The 23,489-nt window shown below is 31.2% G+C and overlaps 1 protein-coding gene across 1 annotated transcript; it reads right to left on the bottom strand.

Moving 5' to 3' along the window:
• Positions 1–12,270: 12,270 nt before the first annotated feature.
• Positions 12,271–15,247, bottom strand: LOC132636772 (leucine-rich repeat extensin-like protein 4). The gene has a single exon (XM_060353796.1). The coding sequence runs from the start codon at positions 14,918–14,920 to the stop codon at positions 12,728–12,730; it is 2,193 nt and encodes a 730-aa protein (XP_060209779.1). The 5' UTR covers positions 14,921–15,247; the 3' UTR covers positions 12,271–12,727.
• Between the last annotated feature and the right edge of the window lie 8,242 nt (positions 15,248–23,489).

A 23,489-nucleotide genomic window follows, 5' to 3' on the forward strand; every position in this document is an offset into this window, starting at 1 on the left:
GTTGCACGGGCTTTCATCATCTAGTCACTCTTATATTTTGATCCCAAAGTGGGTTGCATAATGTTTGATCTCACAAGATATTGTCATTGAACGTTATTCATTACACTAATAAAGTGATAAAATTATAACTGATTATATTAAAGTAATTAAACTCTACGCTCATTATAACAGTAAAGTGAAATTTTAAAAATTACATTAAAGTAACTAAAATGAATCTACATTATTATATTCATAGAACAGAGTAACTTTTTGTTCACATTGTACAAATTTTCCTAAAGTCTAAATTGTTTAATCACCAAAAAAAAAAACAAATAGTGGTTTCCATGTGACGGCCTACTGTTTTGGAAATAACTTTTATCTTGTTAATTATTAAAATAATTGTCAAACTATTTCTTTTCTCCTAGTAAAGTTAACAGTCATTCTCGTGACACTTTGCAGGATAAAAAGTTGTTATAATGGAAATAGACAATCACATTACTTTTTTGATTCTACAGCATTAGTTTTTCTCCGCTCGTATACTCAAATCATATGATTGCTTTGAAAATAGTTTTCTATGCTCCCCATGAGATATCTTAGGTAGCTTCTTGTTGATCGTTGGGTCCATTGTCCAAAAGTATAGGTGACAAATATATTACGAGTTTGAGTTTAACTAGACGGCCTATGTGCACAGGCCCAACGCTTTAGATTATAATGCATTTATGTGTATGTAGTTGTTTTTTAATATTGATAATATATATGTATATTATGTTCAAAACACGATTAATATAACATTGTAGTTTGTGCTCCGTATCTAAAATTTTATTATATTAATGTTCGCTATGAACACAAAATCGGCAAATTTATTAATATTTTTTAAAAGATAAGACTTGTTTAAAAGGAAACTATTTTCTTCTTTTTGAGATAAAACAATAGCAATATTTAAGCATCAGTTGATACTTTCAATTTTAATTTGATTAATTTAAAGGTGTAAAATACTTATTATTTTTTTATCAAATTTTGATTTGGACAATTCTAATTCAAATTATTAAATTAATTTTACATGTTTAAAACGAAACAAAGTAGAAATTGATTTTTTATTTAAACGAAGAAATACTATTTTTTAATTTTTAGTAAATATTCTCGGTTTAGCTCATTTTACTTGTCATGTTGTCTTTTGCATGATTTTTTAAGAAAACGTCGATTCGAATTATAATTTGACTAATTTACCTTATTCATTATTTGATCTGCATTTGATATTATTATTTTTTACGACATTAATTTCTTTTCACATTTATTAGAGTAAGAATAAAAATAAAAAAGTAATTAAATTCTATCTTATTTTAAAATATAAATATTTTAAGTAAATTTATTTTAGTAAACATAAAAAATAAATGACATGGCGGAATAGCAAATACAATAGTTTAATATCTAGATTAGATCTCAGGCTAATATAAAAAAAGAAAGAAAATTGTATGGTTTGACTGCTTAACCTTTTGAAGAAAAGCTATTTCATGGATTGACACGCACGTGGTAATGAATTCATCATTATTGACTTAATGAGATACATTGGAAATGTCACGACCCAAATCTGACACTCAGGCTATGACCGGGCACCTTTCGAGCTTCTACCCATAAGGAAAACCCTCTAAGCTAATCATGCGAAAATTAACGAATAAAATGAATAATACGCAAAGTCTCATAATATAAAGAAAAGTGCGGAAGCGAAATACAAATACTGAGTCTTGCCCATAAACCCCATAAAATGTCTAAGTCATGGAACTACTAGTCTGAATATAAAAGTACGAGACGTAGCTCGGAATACTACTAAGTCAACTAAAGAAGAGGCCGCCATGATCTAATGGTGGCTCACCTCCACTGAACTGGACTGAACAAAGCTGGAATGAATCAAGTATCGGCTACCTGGTCACCGTTAACCACACCTGCACACATACAACATCAACAAGTGTGAGTCTAAAAGACCCAGCAAGATCATCGACACTCTCAGCTTACCCCTGGGCAAGTCTTTGAAATTCCTGATAATGCATAAAAGCAATTACACAGTACAAGTATATTAAATATATACAAACACTAAAGCTAAGCTAAAATCATGAAGCACAACCGAGCAGAACATGAAATACTCTAAATCTAAATCTATGCTCACGGGACATAGTACGTATTTATCTATGTCTTACCCCGTTTTCCGGAGAGGGCATTATTTACCCCCATCTTACCCGGACGAGCAATACATGAAATACACTGAATCTGAATGTATGCTCACGGGACATAGTACGTATTTGTCTATGTCTTACCCCGTCTTCCGGAGAGGGCATTATTTACCCCCATCTTACCCGGGTTACTTAAAATTCTAGCATCTATCTCTCACCGAATATCAACGGGACATGTGGATGTATGCCCCTCTGAAGATATGATAAGTGGAACATACATCCATTCAATACCACTTCTAAACTTTACACTTATATAAATAGTATCTATTTAAGCGAAATTACGCTAAAGGACTCATACGGTCATTACTTGAGAAACTTGGAAATTATCCAATTTAGATCATGCTTGCCCACTCACACGAACTAAATGGTTTAAATGCATACATACAACACAAACCATATGCTTTTTATGAAAAGCAAGTAAACTAAGATTTAAAGTCTCACTTGCCTTATAACCGGAATGCAACTCTCTTGAAGGGTCAAATCTTCAAACAATCTTCAATAGCCTCAATCTATTCAATTCCATAAATAAATATTCCGAATTAGTTTAGGAAAACTAATCCTATAATTTTGGGTTTAGAACTAAATCCCAACATCCCCAACCTTGATTCCATAATTCTTTTTTTTTAAAAGGTAGAAACTGTAATTTAGTACCACTAATAAGCAGTTGTATATAAATATAATATATATATATATATATATATATATATATATATATATATATATATATATATATATATATATATATATATATATATATATAAACTAAAGATACAGTTAATAGCACACTGTAATCCCCACGTTAACTTTTCCTATATGCAAAATTTAATAAATAATTTGAATGATGTATGTGTAGCTAGTAATAATGGGTATACCCCTTTGGCATTATTAGGAAAATAATTATAAGATAAAGAAAGAAAAATAAAGAAAGGAAGAAAGAAGAAAGGGACGAAATCCAAAAAAATAAGCACGGTACGAAATATGCATAAGAGAATTGCTACTTTTACACTTTTGAAACCAACTTTTTATGCTTAATTCTACAATTCTTCATATTAGCACCATCATGTGGACCCCCTTAATCATTACTCCCAATAAATTCTTGTCATTCCTATCACACTAGACAACACATCAGTGCAACATAGAAATTTTCATATCCTAAAAGTTAATGACATAAATACCTGATGCTTTTCTTTTAACTCAAGGAGAATTTTCACTTCACTGCTATATTTTGGAAGCAACTACAAACCCTATGCGGTTCTCCGTCCCTTTTTTTTTTTTTTTTTTTTTTTCTAATAACTAGAATAATGATTTTTCTAAATTCTAACTTTCACCTTAACATGACTAGTGGTGAAGTAGTGAGCCTGGCCCACTAATTTACTTTTAATTAATTCACCATCTATAATATTATATCATATAGATAATATTCTCAACAATAAATATATATATATATATATATATACATATTATATGGATATAATGAGTACCTGCTGTGATATGAAACTAGTTACAACTATTAAGTTATATTTAGGGACGTAACTTTAAAATTCACTTGGAAAATATCGGGTTTTTACAGGAAATTACATGAATATTGTTTGATTTTTTAATAGTGGATGCTCTTTTTTTTGACATTATTAATTTGCACTATTTTTATGCATATATATATATATATATACTATGTTCAAAACACGATTAATATAACATTGTAGTTTGTACTCCGTATCTAAAACTTTATTATATTAGTGTTTACTACGAATATAAAGTCTACACTTTTTTTTTAACATTATATTTTTTAATATGGGGTTCATTTTTTTTTATATTGCTTGATTTTGATAATATGGGGTTCACTTTTTTTTCCCATGAGTTTGGAGATGGTGAGTTTCATTTTTTTTCTTCCATTTTTTTTATTGTTCGGTGTTATTTAGTATGCCCCCCCCCCCTCCCCTTTTTTTTTAATGGACAACGGACGACGAAGCATGGGTCTAAACCCATGCTTTATATAGTTCTTTTTTTTTTTATGTTGTTTAGTATGAGACCCACCTTTTTGGACATTATTAGTTTGCACTATTTTTATGCATATATACTATGTTCAAAACACGATTAATATAACATTATAGTTCGTGCTCCGTATCTAAAACTTTATTATATTAGTGTTTACTATGAATACAAAGTCTGCACTTTTTTTTTGACATTGTTTATTTTTTTAATATGGGATTCACTTTTTTTTTTTATTTTGCTTGATTTTGTCAATATGGGATACTATGTTCAAAACACGATTAATATAACATTGTAGTTTGTGCTCCGTATCTAAAACTTTATTATATTAGTGTTTGCTACGAATACAAAGTCTGCACTTTTTTTTTTTTATATTGTTTGTTTTTTTAATATGGGATTCACTTTTTTTTTTTTTATATATTTGCTTGATTTTGTTAATATGGAGTCCACCATTTTTTTTCCCTGTGAGTTTGGAGATGGTGGGTTCCACTTTATTTTCGTTTTTTTTTAAATATTGGTTGGTGTTTAATATGGGGACCACACTTTTTTTTAAATGCTTAATTGGTTGGTGTTTTTTTAAATTTTTTAATATTGGTTGGTGTTTAATATGGGGACCACATTTTTTTTTAAAAGTATTTTAAGTATGTTGTTGTACAATAATTTCATTTGCTCCCACTAATAAGTTGATACGCATGTGGCAATAAATTCATCATTATTGATTTAATTGTTTGATTTTCTAAGCACTTTTGTATTTTAAGTATGTTGTTATACAATAATTCAATTTGCTTCCTCTAATGGGTTGATACACATGTGGCAATAAATCCATCAGGCTATATGGGCCCACAATCTGTTTTTTCAAAAATTGGAAAACGGATATATATATAAGTATTTTAAGTATGTTGCTGTACAATAATTTCATTTGCTACCACGGGTTGATACGCATGTGGCAATGAATCCATCATTATTGATTTAATTATTTGATTTTCTAAGCATTTTTGTATTTTAAGTATGTTGCTGTGCAATAATTTCATTTGCTCCCACTAATGGGTTGATACGCATGTAACAATGAATCCATCATTATTGATTTAATTGTTTGATTTTCTAAGCATTTTTGTATTTTAAGTATGTTGCTGTACAATAATTTCATTTGCTCACTCTAATGGGTTGATACGCATGTGACAATGAATCCATCATTATTGATTTAATTGTTTGATTTTCTAAGCACTTTTTTTTTAACATTGTTTTTTTTTTAATATGGGATTCACTTTTTTTCTTTTCTTTGTTTTTTTATTACTGGTTGGTGTTTAATATGAGGCCCACGATTTGTTTTTTAAATATTAGTAGTTGTTTAAAATATGTGGGCCACAATTTTTTTTTATAAATATTAGTAGTTATTTTTAAATATTAATAGTTGTTTAAAATATGTGAGCTCATAATTTATTTATTTTTGCCCCACAAACGGACGACGAAAAAGTGTGGTGCCTGAGGACGAAGAAGTGAGGAAACTCACTCTTCTAAATAGTTAGAATTTGGACGGATAAAAATAAATACATTAAACAAATAAGTCATGATTTACAAGATGAATTGTGTCAAGACAGGTTAAAATACGAACCATAACTCAACTAATGGTGGAACTAATTAAAAATTTATACAAATAGATTCGAGAAAACTTTAGAATGTGGCAATTAGGATTTAAACCTATGACATAGTCGTCTAGTGACTTTTGAACACTAGATATTTTCATCAGCAAGCGTATCCAGTTAATAGTTTATATATAAGTAGGAATATTTATTTTTATCTTATTTACGCAGTCTATATAATTTTTTTATGGAAGGGATTCAGTTGAAGTCCCTTCCTTTCTACTTAACAATGCCATGAAACCCCAGCTCAATAATTTGATGGGTCATTTCGAGGGGGCAAGTGCATAATTAGCCACTTCGAGGACCATTACTTAAAACATAACCCAAATTTCAATTTAAAAAAAAAAAAAAAAACTAACCTAATCAAATTAAAAATTCCCGATCCTCGGATCACTTATTCTCTAAATAAATAGAATAATAAAAAATTAAAGAAAGATTTTACTTTAAATAAAATATAAGTAGAAGTTGAAAGAAAAGAATCTTTCAATTTATAAATTAGAATTCTTTGTGTGAATTTCTTTTAAGTGCGAACACAAAGGTTTGAATGTTAAGTATGATGAATCATAGTTTAAGTATTTCTTAATTAATTTTGTGTTCCAAATATTTGTTCTTCTACTACTCCTAGTCCCATCCCACAGCCGATTTGGTGCCTTAATTTTAGAAAGAACATTTTTATTCGATATATATTTGTTTTTTCTTTAGTTAGAAGTAGAAAAGTAAAAGAAGAGTGAATTTTCCACGGTACAGAAAAGACAAACTCTTCAAAAGAATTCCACTAACAATACTTCTAATTTATTCCTGCCCTTGTCTTAAAGCTATTATATCCTCCAAGTGGCATCATACAATGTATTTGTATTTACATTCTTATTCCCTTTTTAATATTCTTATTATTCCATACTTTGACCTTTCATTCTTTTAGACAGAGACTTCGATTATAGGCATATGGAGATTTACAATTTCCTTAGAAAGACGGCAATGTCAAAGCAGTTTTTACACTACACTATTTTTTTCTTGACAAAAATAACATTATAAAACATTATCATTAGAGTTTATTGGTCTCGAGAAAATTTATTATATATCTCTCTCTTATGTTTTGCATTGTACTTCAATTCTTGCTTCTCTGATAAAAGAATGTCTCATCACCAGAGGAGATACGGTAACACAAATCTCTACAATAGAATTAGTGATCTGTATTTTCGTCTGGTATTACTCACTGACTAGATTAAACTAAATATTCCTGCGTGTAAGATATATATTAAAGAGGAAAACACTCTCTACTAAAAAAAATTCTATTTTTGGAGTTCAAACTCGAGATCTTGAGATGTGGTGGTTAACGAGTAACTGAAAAACCGCCTAGAAGTAAAGAAAATATTTGCTCAAAAATATGTGTCAAAATTCACCTAAACAAATTTTAGTCGCCAAAATCATAATGGAAACTACTGCTACTTTTAGTATTAAACTGAGTTGAGTTTAAATAAGACAACATAGATAGTAAGAATTTACACAGTCGATTCTAATTTATTTGTCTTTTCTTTTCTATAGTATGTTTGGAAGAGTCAGTATAATGGGTATGTGAAATTTTTGACCTATCGATCATTAATATGCTTGACCAGCTACTCACAGGCTGTCATTTGAGGCTTCAAATAAAAGACTACCAACTATTTCCTAAGAATTCAAAATGTGTAAGTACACTTGGTCAACCAACTAATTAATCTACAACCATTCAAATCAAACATCAAGAAAGAGTAGATATGATGTGAGAATTCCCTAGCAAAACCATGTGAGTATACTGTTGATTTGGACCCCATTTTCCAATTACAACTTCCATTAATGTGTTATAGTAGTAATAGATATGCTTTGCAATCCTATGATTAATTTAGCGTGTAGAGAATGATACTAGCTACAATGACATTTTTATTCCAGGGCGAATGCACAATATATAGCGTTTGATATAACCTATTAATTTTGGCTCAAACCTGATATACTTATTGAGGAATTTATTAAATATGTACATGTAATAAATTGCTAATCTAGTAGCATGAATGAGTTGTAGGTTCAATCTTCTATGACAAGTGAGGATAAATTTCAAATTCGGAATGTAACTCTAATTTTGTTGCCCCTTATCCTATGTTATCCCTTCCCTCTTAATCTTTTTCAAAATTTTGTTTTTGCTTGGTCACTTGCAAGGAATTAGAATTGGAATTGAACTAAAACACTTGTGTATAATAGACAAAAATCCCTATGATGAAAGTTTCATCCTAAAATGAAATACTATATGCTATTTTATTGTGCTTTGAAACGGACTCAAATGCCATCCAACTATAAGAAAATTGACCACATTTTTCTTTTCTTTGGTGTTGATAGAATATAGGATAACAAATACAATATGGTACTATTCTAGATAAAGACCACAAAAAAGTGTTCGGTTCTAGAAGGGGGAGGAAGTTAAGCATGGGAATTCACCACCTCAACAATTGAGTTTTTATTAAATTTTAAGTCCAAAAGTAGAAACTAATATTTTTACATAATCACATTACTTATAAGATAATTATAATAATTTTTTATAATAAATATGTACTAATTGGCAACATATAAAAATGATAGCTATTCATTATTACAAATTAAACTATATTAATAGAGTGAAAAATTCTCATTACTAGTAAAAGAAATCCACATTCCATCACAAATTAATCTATCACAAAAACTTTGACAGAGTTATTGTTCGACACCAAAAATTTTTTGCGACAAGAGAATTTGCGACGGTCAAAAATTAAACACAAGTATGTCAAAAGAATAGAATTGTGACAGAATCTTTCGTCACAAATATTATTGAATTACCTCAGCAATAACAAGAAAGAAAAACTAATTAGAAGTAAAAATAATGTAAGAAACTCATCATCATAAGTCATACGGGATTCGAGACGAATTTAAAATTTTAAGTCAATTGGCATAAAGTATCACTGAATAAATTACAGTATATTCGTGTAACAATATATTTTAACTTAGTATAAATATCAAGTAAAGCAGTTGGTACAATATCACCCATAGCATAAATTTTTGGCCCAACTTCGAGTAAACTAGAAGTGACCCAAAAACAGGGTAATTATCAGGAGGTGGACTCACGTGTGCTGTAGGAAGAGCATTAAATGAAAACACATAATTTGGTAGGGTCTTTATTACTAATAATGTCAAACAAAAATTATGTTATATGAATATATCAACGACTAAAAGAAATGGGTAAAATTCCCAAATAATTACTTTTTATTTTTATAATTGAAAAATAATTATTGTCCTATAGTTTCAAATTTCGCAAATAAAATTTTGAGATATTTTTACGAATGATTATTTCTCAAAGACAGGTCCAACAAATAACCGATGGGCACTATATATATATATATATATATATATATATATATATATATATATATAGAAGAGGCTCTACCTAAATTTAAGCTCCGACTCAATGAGTTGAACCCAAAGATTTGTGATCCCAAGACAGTCATGGCTAACATTTTATTTCCTTTGAAATTGTGACCTTGATTTTAACGGAATTCCAATGTGGATTGATAGGTTTTATGTGTCAAAATATTTTGAGAAAACGATCCAAATTTATCACTTCTTCTCTCGGCTAAAATTATAAATTACCTTCTATCATACTTCATGTTGTTTTGTCAGGTTCAAGAATTAATATGAAACCGTAAACGGTAGAAGTATACATGGCCCAAAGTATAGTAGATGGTCGAATTAAGTTACTTATTTCGTATCATAGAAAAGTCTTTTGAACCACTTTACCCTCCTCCTAAAATTTTATTTGTTATGACAATAACATGAATTTAGCTTAAATGAACCAACATAGTCAATTTTAATTCATATAATCAACTACAAACATGTTTAGAATTTAGACATAATTATTATTCTTGTTACTCTATTTTCTGTGAGACTGTGACAACAAATAGCAAAGTTGATTTGATGATCATAAAGACCATTTTTCAACTTCAAGGCTGCACCCTTTGTTCTCAGAATATTTTGGGTTAAAAACTGAGTCCGTGGACTATAGTATAGGAACTTGGTTACAATATCTTGAATTTTCCCACGAGGACCTCCACATACGGCAACCTCCCATGCATGAATGCATTCACTTTTTTTTTTTTTTTAGCAATTAAACAGACATGAGGGAGAACATGACGTCATATTTTCAACAACATATCCAGTGAAATTCTACAGAGTGTGGTCTGGAAAAAGTAGAGTGTACACAAATTTTACCCCTATCTTGATTGGTAGAGAGGGTGATGTCATATTTAAGGAATTTTTATATTATTGTGGTATATTTTATCAGTTGTAATACGTAGTATGTGGTCATTTTTCAAGTTATTAAAAAGACATTTGGCTAAATTTATTAGCTCGTCAAATTAATGCATTTACATGAATATCTAAATGTAGGTTATTAGTTTAAGTATTTATAAGCCAAAAGAGGAAATGACAATTGATGGACCGAGAATCTTTGTGATTCTGACAAGCCCACTTTAATTTGTAATCATATTATGTGTAAGTGAAAAAAAATATTCCAAAGGTTGCGAATATCAATGCAAAATTGTAAAGATGCTAGATGAATAGGAATATTAGAAGGGATTAGAGAAAATTAAAAATTAAACGGGTTTGGAATTTGAATAGATCAGTCAAAATTTGCAGTCAGTTTTTCGCTTTATACTCCCTCGTCTCATAATAAGTGTCACCTTAATTAAAAAATTATTCCAAAATAAGTGTTATCTTAAGAAATCAAGACACATATTGACTAGTTTTTTCTAATTCTACCCTTAGATAAAAAGTGACAAGTTAAAGTAACATCTAAATGATAATTAGAGAAGCCAAATAAAAATCTGATATTATTAGATTCCCAATGTCAAAAGATAAACTGCTTGTGTATACTCTAATCAATCAAGAGAAAAAAATAATTTATTTTATATATATATATGGGTAATTTAGTAAACTTCACATTATATTATTAATTTCTTAATATGTTCATTTTTTATTAAGAGGACACTTATTATAGAACGGAGGGATTATATTTTTGAAAAATAACCACGAAAAATAGTACCCCAAATTCAGCTAATTTTTCCTCAATCAAAGGGATCTTGCCTCAATTAAAGGATGACTTCTTGGGGTCTTGGTCTTTTTCTTTTCAACTACATTCAAAATAGATTTAGACAGATCACTTTTTAAGTAGTATAGATATAAAGTTGTTCTATTTTCAATTTTTCTGAGTGTTTGACTGACTAGCTTATAAATTATTTTGTGCTTAAAATAAGTCTTAAAAAAAATTAGAATAGCCCAATTTATATTTTCTTGATTTATAAGCTGTTTTTTTTAAGCTAAGCAAAATGGGCCCATAGAGTATTAACTTCTCTACATTCACGGCGTAATCTATAATTATGCATACGTAATAAGCTATTATAGTGACTTAAAAAGAATATTTTTGTTGTTCCGCCAGAAGTTTTGCAATGTCATCTTACAAGTTTCGAACAAGAGTTTGAATTTTATATACAGTCAAGTATAAAAAAATTATACCATTCGATCACTCAAATATTATCTACAGATAAGCCTCTAATGACATGAAGAGAAAATTCTATACACTAAAATAGTATATATTACTTAAACTCTTATCTCGAATTCAACCTTGAAAATCGATAAAATGTTGTTTTATTTCTTTTAATTCGAGTAGAGTTGGATAGATTCATTAAAAGTCTTGTTGGAAACTTGCAAGATGACATTGCAAAACCTCAGATCATGCGAAACAGAGAAAATAATCTTTCTAAGTCACTAATTTACCTTATTAAGAATGCATAATTATAGATTACGCCGTGAATCGAGAGAAGCTAATACTCTTTACTCTATATCTATACTACTTAAAAAGTGATCTGAAGTCGACTCGAATTGTGCTTTAAAAATTCTAGACTAAAATTGGTTGTTATTTGCGACTATATCCTTAACTTCAAAAAAGAATGTCCGATATTTTAGAGGCAACAATCAGTCTACTTTTATAAAATAAGAGTAACTTAATAAATTATACATTGTACTCATATATTATTTTTTTTAATGAACAAAAAATGAACTAAAACTACAATTAACATGAGACATGAAATGAGCTAAAATGACAGTTAGCACGAGACGGAAGGACTATCAGACAAACAATGCTACAACCAAGAAAATAGAACATCAACAATCAAGGTCCAATCGACAATGATCCAGTCACATGAATTTTCAGCTTTAGCATTGATAAAGGACCAACTACCCAAAACTTTCACTGAAACAAATGCTATTTGTACACATTCAACACTTGAAAAACAGAGACTGAAAAAAGATTTGGAACATTGCAACATTCAACAAGATACTAATAAGAATCAACAAAATCAGAAGAAACTTAAAAGAACAACACCCCATTAGAAATTGAAAGAAATGATATGAATTCTGAGAATCATCAATACAAGTTTAAAGAAGAAAAAAAAAACTCATCATTATACTATAGTAATTTGGAAGAACCAAAAAAAATTACAAAGAAACCAAAGTATGATCATTAAATATAGAATCACCAGCTTGCAACAAGTACTGTAAACTGGTTTCTAAATTCCAGATTATGATCTCTATACATACACATTTTCCTGCAAAGCTTCAATCTTTTCTTTGCCAAATTTATTCTCTCCACAACCTTCAAATCTATTCATCATAACAATTCAAAAATAAAATCTTTGGAGATTGAATCTTTCTCCTCTTTACCTCCTCTCTCTTGATCACATATTAGCTCAATTTTGTTAATGGCTTGAAGAGTGAGGAAATAATAATTGTAGGAACAATTTGTGTGCTCTTGAGGATAAGTTAGTGGGAAATTCTTGAAAAAAATCAATAAAAGGGTGGTGGTGGTGGAGAAGCATAGGATACTCCTATTACTGGTGGCAATGGCCCTTCATATACTGGAGCTGGTGGTGGGGGCGGAGAATTGTAATAATAAACGGGTGGTGGTGGGCTCTCATAGATGATCGGTGGGGGTGGAGAATTATAGTGATAAACGGGTGGTGGTGGAGGAGAGAGTGATGGGGGTGGTTCTATGCATGGAGGGGGTGGGGGTGGGGGTTCTATACAAGGTACTGGGGATGGAGGTGGAGGCGAATAAACGGGTGGTGGCGGTGGTGGTGAAGAGTATACTGGTGGTGGTGGAGGAGGTGATGAGTATATGTATGCAGGTGGTGGTGGAGGTGGTGAGTTTGGTGGAGGAGGTGGCGAATTTGGTGGCGGAGGTGGTGGTGAATTATAATAATAAGGCGAAGGGGGTGGAGGCGAGTGAGTAGGCGGTGGAGGTGGCGAATGTGGTGGTGGAGGTGGTGGTGATCGTACACAATATGGCAATGGCGATGGTGATGGTGGCGGTGGTGACATAATTGGCGGTGGAGGTGAATATACTGGTGGAGGAGGCGGTGGCGGTGATGGCGGAGGGGGAGATGGTGGTGGTGGTGGTGGCGGTGAATAAACGGGTGGTGGAGGCGATGGTGGTGGGGGTGATGGAGGAGGTGGAGATGGTGGGGGTGGTGGAGGTGAAAAAACGGGTGGAGGCGGGGGAGGAGGTGAGGGTGGTGGGGGTGGTGGAGGTGAATATATTGGTGGGGGTGGTGGAGGTGAATTAACGGGTGGAGGCGGGGGAGGAGGTGAGGGTGGTGGGGGTGAGGGTGGGGGTGGTGGAGGTGAATATATTGGTGGGGGTGGCGAAAAAACGGGTGGCGGGGGAGAAGAAAGAGGGGGGGAAGGGGGAGAAATAGGGACAACAACAGGCGGTGGAGGGGCAGGCAAGGGAGGCGAAAGCGGAGGAGGAGGTGGCAAGGCAGGAACAAACTTATGACACTTAAAAGCACTACAATGTATTCTCTTTGACAAAAACGCCTTACACTGACCAGCAGACCTTTGAACAGGCCTATTCGGCAAACAATTTCGTCTATCATCAAACTCCGCCAACCCCAAACAAACCGGTGGTTCACCAGTAAAGAAATTATAAGAATAAGTGAAATTCTCAAGCTTAGGAAGTTGACAAATACTCTTTGGAATTGACCCTGATAGCATATTATGTGCCACATTCAGTTGCTCCAAATTAACCAATTTACCAAAACTCTCAGGCAAAGGTCCCATCAACTGATTGCCACTAACATCAAACACAGTCAAATTATCCAACATCCCAATCTCTGGTGGCATACAAGAACGCAACCCATTATTCATCAAAATAGCCTCATTTAAATTACTCATATTCCCAATACTCGCTGGAAGACAACCATGAAACCTGTTATTCGCCAAAACTATAACAGAAACAGGTGAATTCCCAAAATTGTCTGGTAACTCAAAGGCAAACCTGTTATGGTTGATAAAAATAGCATCTAATGGCTTATCAAAGAGTTGTGAAGGTACATTACCTTCAAACTCATTAAACCTTATATCCAAGAATATCAACTTTGGTAAACTCAAAACAACATAAGGAAACTTCCCAGCAAACCTGTTGTTACTTAGATCCAACTCAAACAGTATCTTCAAGTTCTTGAATTTTCTAGGTATTGTCCCACAAAAACGATTTGAATTAATATGGAAAATACCAAGATCTGTAAGTAACCCAAGTTCTTCTGGAAGGTAACCAGCAATGTCACCATGGTTAAGATCAATAGCAGCAACTGTACGGATTTTAGGATTATCTAATGCTGGAGCACAGAATATTCCAGTGTAGCTGCACACATTGGATCCCACCCAATTAACAGTGATATTAAAGGGATCTGAAATGATAGCTTGTTTCCATGCTTGTAAAGCAATATAAGCATTCTTGATTCTATCATTCTCAAAGACCAAAGAAGGGTCAATTGTTACAAGTTCACCTCTATCACCAAACTCATCTCTATAGTATAAAAGTTGTCTGTGTTTGATATACTGAGCTTCAGTATCAGTTAAAGGGCCATTTTCTGAAACTGTAAACTCAGCATTTGTGTGTACTGAACACAATAAAGAGAAGCAAAAAAAGAAGAGAAAATATAGAGAAAAAATGGGTGTTTGTTTTTTCTCCTTCATCTCACATCAGTCATCTGAAAATCAAGAATGCTTGTTTTTTTCAGCTTTTTTTTTTTTTTGGTTCAAAGATTGAATCTTTAAGCAAATGTGAGATGAAAGAAGAGATTTAGGAAATGGGGTTTTTGGATTTATATTTTTTTGGTTTAAAAATGGAGTCTTTAAGCATATGTGAGTGGAGATCTGTAGAGAAGAAAGGGATACTGGAAATAGGGGTTTTGAGATATGAGGAGAGAAATAAAGGAGAAGAGGCTTGAATTTATTTTTGGATTAGGGATTTTGGGGTTGTGTGAATATAAGTGAGAAAGAGGATGTAAGAGAAACAAGAAAGTAGAAATTTCTAAAATAAAAAATAAAAAAAAGGACAGCTAAATCACAGCTCAAAGCCCACTAGATCCTCTCACTTTCTCTATTAGTTGTAGTAGGCTATTTAGCTATATTCTCTCTCTAATAAGAGTGTGACTTTACAATATTGATCTTAATTGTTCTAATAACAATTAGGGGTCGTTGAATAGCTGATTTGGAGGTGAGTTATACAACAATAATAATATATCTAATATAATTTTATAAGTGGGGTTTGAGGAGGGTAAGATGTACGAAAAATGTTCCTCTAACTTTGGAAGGTGAGTTATACAACAATAATAATATATCTAATATAATTTTATAAGTGGGTTTGAGGAGGGTAAGATGTACGAAAAATGTTCCTCTAACTTTGGAAGGTGAGTTAAGCAGATATTAAATCTGCATAAGTAATGTCATGTTTGATAGCTGATCAGGAGGTAAGTTATTCATGTATAAAATTAATACTCCCTTCGTTTCAATTTATATGAACTCATTTGACTGGGCACGACATTTAAGATAGAGGGAAGACTTTTGAAACTTGTGGTTCAAAATAAGCCTTGAAAATTTGTGTGGTTGTAAATCATTCATAAAGTGAATTTGTTTCTAAATTAGGAAAGATGTCATTCATTTTTGCACGGACTAAAAAGGAAATAGGTTCAAACAAATTGAAATAGAGGGAGTATGATATTTGGTTTGTAATTTAGAAACTTCATCTTTAATCTATGTATTACTAATACTTGCATTTCTCTAACCGGCTACCGAAGGACCCCTTAGGGTTTTGGAATAATTTATAATCGCATAACTAAGTCAATAATGAAGAGCCAATAATTTGATTTTAAAAAAAGTAACGGTTTCAGAGATGAAATTAGAATTATAATCTAATGGTTATGACTTTTTGCAACGCTTGGAGTAGTACGACATTCAAATTAGTTTAATAATAATGACTTCTCGAGACGGTTTAAGTGGTACCAAATACCAATTTCAAAATTTTCTAATTGACATTTTCCTCATGATATCTTCTGGTTAGCTTCTCCTCTAACCTATTTAGGGGTCTATATGTCACCCTAAAAAAAAAAAACCTTTTAGTGATAATAGTAATTAATATTTCATCAGTCCCATTTTTTATTTTTTATTTTAGTATAATAAATTAACATTTTTTTCTTTTTAAAACTAATTAATTTTTGCATCTTAATTTAACTTTAATGATATGACTTAGGGACTTACATCATATAAAATTTATTTTTTTATAAATAATTAAAAGATGGAAAGACACACGGAACTCACACTACCATCCATCTAAAAGAATTTTGGTACTTTGGATGAATTTAGTTTACATGTCAAAAAAAGATACGTATAACTTTTGTATACTGTCAGATGTATTTATAACAGTTGTTCTCTATGACAATATTTCACACTAATTGCTAAAAAGAAAAATTGAACCGATTTTCTATGCTATGTTATATTAATATTATCGTAATATTTTACTATAACAGTAAAAAAATATTCAGACAAATGATATAATTATTGACAGATTTAGCTGTACAATTAAATACATTCACATAAAATGAGACGAATGACATATATAATTTTATGGGTTTGGGCTCAAAATTCTACTGCATCTTATCTAATTTATCATATTCGATGTTTATTATTTATACTTATTCAATGACCGTTTTAACTCGTATATTATTGAAGAAATAAAAACCAAATAGAGCAATAATTTGAGGTGTTAGTTTAAAGGCTAGTAGGTGACATGAGGCCGGCAAGCCTGTGATTGAGGGATATAGCCGGGTAAAGAAATTAGTTTCTCTTTTATTATATAGTTTAACTTTTTTGGCTTTTTGATGAGGTCAAGGCAGGGTTCTTGTTCCAATTTTTTTTAAAGCTAAGTGGGGCTTGTTGGTTTTTGTTTGTTTGTGTAGTTGAAGTATGTTTTGGGTGAGAAAATAAAAAAAATCATCTCTTTTATTTTGAACTTTTGGTAAAGTGACAAAATGTCAAACGAGTGGGAGGATGGATGGATTATATTCTCTTGTTAGGCAAATTGATGAACTGTTTATAGCAATAACATAACGCGTAACAACAGCATAGTATTGACTTGTCAAATTTCCCGTTACATGCACCATTTTTGGAATTTATCATGAATTGATAATTCAACCTAATATAATGTGAGGATGCTCAAACCGGTAATGTTATATGGTTGTAAATGTAGGACAGCTAAAGTTTAATATAACCACAAGATGATCGTGTAAAAATGTGGAAGTTAAAGATGAATGTGTGATCATACAAAATTAAAAAGGTTACATTAGGTAGAAGGTGCGAGTAGCCTATATTGGCGACAAAATGATAGAAGATCACGTGAGAGATGGTTTGTTCATATCCCATGTCGATCTTCATATGCACTGGTTTGTAAGTATGAAGGGTGTTAAAAGAGCAAGGTAGATCTAAAATCACATTTATTTCAATATTTCACGAATTTCATTTGGTGAAAATTATTATTTTACTTGAGATACTTGATATGTATTTCAATATTTCACAAACATATTATATAAACTTTGACTCACAAATAATTCTGTATTTGCAAATAAATTACACTTGTATATTCCTCACGAGTGAACATGTGTATGCAACTTGCAAATGCAGCATGGATAAGTATCACTAAGAAGGAGAATTTTTGTTCATGATAATAACATGAACAAGTGTCAAGAGTTTAAATTAAATACTCTTCACAAATTTAATTGGATTAAACTATAGGAAATAAATGTTTTGTTGGACCCATACGTGTCACGTCTTGCACAGCTGGATCGCCTTTCTATTAGGGACAAAATGGGCCCAGTTTTTGTGGTGCAAACGGGGTTGTCTACGCCACCAACAACACATGTTTTTAAAATTGGGCAAATTATTATTATAGCAAATAAAGATAATTATTCACATTATCGATGATTATTAGTTAAATATTTATTAACTGGAAACAAACAAATGTGGTCGTCATACTTATTTTAAAATCGTGTATTTGATCATTAAAAGAAAAAGAAAAGTCGTTAAATTTGTGTTTATTTGAAATTGAACAATTTTATTCTTCATTAAAATTATGCTCTTAATTATCTTTGTTTTTAGAAAAAGGCAAGCAGGAAGGAGGGTAGTAACATCATATCATCATCTGAAGCAGTAGGAGACCAGGCACTAATTTTTCTATTTTTTGTCTGTTTCAAGAAGAAATTCACGAGCTTTTGAAATAATAGCTGTGGCACTCGTTTTTCTCCGTAGAGAAGGAATTTATACTCTTAAGCGGAGCTTATGGTCATTGGTCTCAAGTGGAAGGAGAGGAACCACCGCCCGATGATAGACGCATGAGCTTTTTTTAACTATAAAAAAAATTGTGAATTTTTCTTTGTTCCGTAATTAACTCTAATATGACAATAAATTCGCTTCAATAAAAAAAATGAAGATGAATTTGTTTTTAATTTACTTATTTAATATTGAAGCTTCATTAGCGACAAAACTTTATGTCCTAAATGATGTGATATATTTTTCTTTTTGGTCTGTTCCAAAAAAAATACATTTTTATATTTGAAATAATTTAACTTAAAACTTTTCCTTTTACCCTTAATGAAATGATTTATAGCCACATAAAAATCTATGGCTTATTTTAAATCACAAGTTTCAAAAGTTTTTTTTTTTTAATTAAACTTCGAGTCTAACAAACTATATTACATAAATCGAGACTACAACAACAACCCAGTAAAATCCCACAACGTGGGGATATTACATAAATTGAGACTCATATTATTATCGTTAGCAATTTTTTTTTTTTTTTACTTTATCAGTCTCACATAAATTGAGACTGATAAAGTAAAAAAAAAAATTGCTAACGATATTAATATGAGTGAACCAATAAGTATAACCTTAATATCAAGCCGCTTAAAAAAGCAATTCGACAAAATTTAACAATTTTCCGTTGCTTAAATTAGAAAAGGCATGGCAACAGCAAATATGTACATTATCAGGTAAGTCCAAGTCAATACCAAAATGCCACGTTGTCAGTCCAATGACGTTTCGGTACATAATAATTTGCCAGCTGGCACTCCAGCTGTGTATGACTAGACTACCTCATGCAGCATGGCGTATTCTATTTTCCCGCCGTAGTCAATAGTCATGCACTTTTTTATTTTTAGTAGGCGTTTGGGCGAAATCAAATACTTTTCCACTTTTATTTGTAATTTTGAAGCTGGAGTTGAAGATAAAGTTATGTTTGATTATATTTTTTGCAAAGAATATTGATTGTTTGAATGTACTGAAAGTAAAAATAGAGTTGTATTTGAAATTTTCATGGTCAAAAATAAATTTCGGAAACAAGTGAATAATTCTCATGACCAATCGGGCCCTTATATTCCTTCACCTTATGATTGACAAATACTTGTTTTTGGGTGGTTTAAGTTGTTTATTCAAGTAAAGTGAAAAAGAATGGGGGAGATCGATCGAACGATATCTATTTGTTTAGAGTTATTGAGATAATACCATCAAGGAGTGGTTGTCAAAGGCGGACCCACGTAAAAGGATAGGGATGTTACCAAACCGTAATAATTCAGAGGAAAAAAATCACACACATATACATATTGAAGGACAGATACATATTCGATTAGTTACCAAGAAACATAAATGTGGTTGGATGTATTGGTTGAGTTTGATGTGCTTAAGTTATGTTCTTGTTAGATGACCCTATTTTTCTTCCTAACTCGAGCAATATCTTGATTTGCTTTAATAATCTTGAAGTCTCCTCTGCTAGTGGCATAAAGTGAGATTCCTCTACTGTTATTAGGAGTTTTGGGTTCAAATTCTAGGGACGAAAGAAACTTTAGAAGGGAGTGTTTTATCTTCAACAAGCATCACGCGACACGAATTTAAATTTAAATGAATATAATACTCCCTTCATTCCATAATAAGTGACTCTTTTAGCTCATGTACACCCTTTAAGAAATTGTTCACTTCTAGAAAATTAGGAGTATTTTTATCAACTTACCCCTAATTATATTTTAAGTTAACATTGGGTATTGAGTAGTAATTAATAAATCTTGATTATTTAAACAAGAGCAATTTTAAAAGAATTAATCCAAAATATTCTTGAAATTCTAAAACGTCACTTATTTTGAAATAAAATAAAATGTCTAAATGGTCACTTAATATGAAATTGAGGGATTATATCAAATAATATGAATATATAAAAAAGTAGTTCCGCAACAAGCATTGGTCAAACCCCAAAGATAAGTATAATGCCAGAGCAAAAGCATAACTGTTAGGTCGACGTAAAGTTGAGGACAATTAATTTAAACAGTTAGGTTGAAAAACAAAAAAGGACCATCTACAGAAAGAAAATCTAAAAAAAGGATAAAGAAGAAAGGAAAAAGATGTAAACAAAGAAGACACTGATGAAAAGGGGAGGGAGCTTCACAGAGAAGAAAGAGTAACGTCAGTTCTGAGAAAATATTGGCAATAAGAATGTAACATTAATTCGCACTCGATATTTTCATCAAATCAATCAATTTAATTTTAGTTAAAGATTAAAGAAAATATACACGGTCATTAGGGCCAGAGCTAGCTCATGAGGTGCGGGTTTGATCGAATTCAGTGACTTTGATCCAAACCTTATAATTGTATTACAAAAATCCATTGAACATATACAAATTATTAACTTAAAACCCAATAACTTTAAAAAATTAAAATCCCGAATCCATAAACGTTAAATCCTGTCTTCGGCTCTAACGGTCATGCCGATACTATAAACTCTCTTCGTTGAAAAATCACACTGTATATACAAGTTTTTTTTTTTTTTGCGTCTATATATATTAGGTGTTGAACCACCTTGACTTCTTAGTATGCTTTACATTTTGAATTTTCTTAGTGAAAATATTGACTCCGTCACTATACATGATGATATATGTATGCATGAAAGACACATTATTTATATTCACTACCTTAATGGAAATTTTGAGTGTAAGTAAAAATTTACGATAAAAAGGCTCCTGAGATAAAAGTTGGGAAAAATTAAATATATTTACTGAGTATTTTATTTTATTTTTTTGAAAATAGACTAGGTATGTTGTTGTAGCGTCAAATCAATAAATATATGACACATTTTTCTAATTAACATAGTAAACTTAAATATATTCTCCTACCAATTTATAGTGTAACTTTAATAACTTTAATATATATAATTAATACAAACATATATTGAAGGCGAATAAAAGAAAAAAAAACCATAGAGGAGCCTTGACGTTGACCGTTGAGGTTTGCGGTGTTAAACAATTTCACGATATTCTTGTTCTGTTTTCGTCGGCAGGAAGCAATAAGCAGGCCGTACTTGAATTCCAAAAGTATTATTTTTGCCACATAATTTTGGGACCCATCTTTCACAAGCAATTTCCATATGATTCTTTGGCTCCCACATTGTCTTTACCCCTTACTTTATTGGTAAAGTCACACTGATAATATCATACGGAGCATTATTTCATTGAGTATATGTTACCTTTGGAGGCAGATGTGAGATGTACCGTCATCGTCAGAAAATGCTAAAATCTGACTAAACCTATCGATATTTGGCTTTTCGATAATGTTTCCGATGAATTTTCTGTCACAAGTTCCTTATCGGCGAGTCAAATTTTGAGGGGATATGTAATTAGCAATTTATGATAGTGCGTATATGATATTAGTTCGGTAAAATCAAAATTTTTGGCCCAAACAGTAATGTAGGTGTATAATAAACTGGGAATCTGTTAGCATAAATGGATTGTGGGTTTGGTGGCAAGGAAGACGATCGTCATAACCCCATAAACTTCAAATTTTGAATTTATATCTGGTTAACTTCAAATCTTCAACTGATACAGTTATCAGATAGCTCAGCCCGGCATCTTTTTGGTTTCTGCTGTGATTTAAACTCTCGTCTCGAAGTTTTACGCCATCATTGACCACTAGAGACCGCACTATTTTTAAAGTTTAGTTTGTACATACCGCACTTTTTACACTATTGATCATCTAAATAGATATTGATAAATAAGTTTCTTTATAATTTGAGATTTATAATTTTGAATAAGACAGGTTAGGGTAAAAATGTTTCATATTGATGGTGTTTATAACTTAAAACTGTTTTTGTTTTTTTACAATATTGCGCATGCATTTTTGAAGAAAATAATAGTAAAGCCGTGTAAAGTTATTTTCACCCTATTTAATAATCTTTGCTCTCAAAAATGATTTTGCCCGTACTGGATATTGATTGTCCATAGTCCTTCACTGTATACTACTACTTTTTCAATCACTGGAGTAATGAAAAGACTTCTTGCATGTGAGTACTAGGGAAGTAAACATGGATTTTTCTTAATTAATTAAGAGGCCTTCATTAACTTTGATAGTGGAATTTGAAGAAGAATAAACATCCAATTTTAGTTCATTAATTGTACTTGAGAACAAATTATGGAAGGTTTGCTGTGGCTGCAAGTTGTTCTAAGCTGGCAAGTTGACATTTTATTTATTACAATAATAATAAGTAAAGTAATTAAAAACGTATTGCACCTGGAAAATGAAGGAAAAATAGCATGCAATAGCTGAAATTTATAGAATATGTTTGCAAATATGACTAAAGTAGGTTTAGTTTTATACAGAAGTAACTAAGTTCATTGAGAAGAAAATGAATATGCACTTCATGCAAATTAAATGCCAGTTCATACTCCGATTTTTTATTAATTCATGAGCTTTCGACAATATTGTAACTTTCATTAGTAATAACATCCTATATTTTAGTTAAATTATACAGATGATATACAAAATTCTTTATATCATCCGCGTATATAAACTAAATCCTTAACTCATTAGCCAAATGGGAGAAAAGAAATGTATTGGATCGAGCCCAAAAGCTAGAGCACCATTGATAAATAGTTGGTCACGTAATATCAGGGGCAGTACTAGAATACTGGGTATTGGTTCGGCCAACTTTAATAGTTTTTGTTCAAATTTTGTGTTTGTCTTAAGAAATTGATCAATTAAATATGTACAAATTATTAATTCAGAACTTAAATATATTGGATTTTTAAATTTATAAACTTCAAATCCTGACTACGCCTCTACTTAATAATCGCTTTTATAATTTATTGACAAGAAGCAGCCAGATCAAAACTACTACTCTTATATTATACAGGAAACACGAGGTTTACAAAGTATATTAGCCTCAAAACCGAATAAA

This window comes from Lycium barbarum, chromosome 4, assembly GCF_019175385.1.
Source record: "Lycium barbarum isolate Lr01 chromosome 4, ASM1917538v2, whole genome shotgun sequence".
NCBI lineage: Eukaryota > Viridiplantae > Streptophyta > Magnoliopsida > Solanales > Solanaceae > Lycium > Lycium barbarum.

Bases quoted from the DNA above. Each gene is read 5' to 3' on its own strand.
- LOC132636772 (XM_060353796.1), bottom strand. From the start codon at position 14,920: ATGAAGGAGAAAAAACAAACACCCATTTTTTCTCTATATTTTCTCTTC.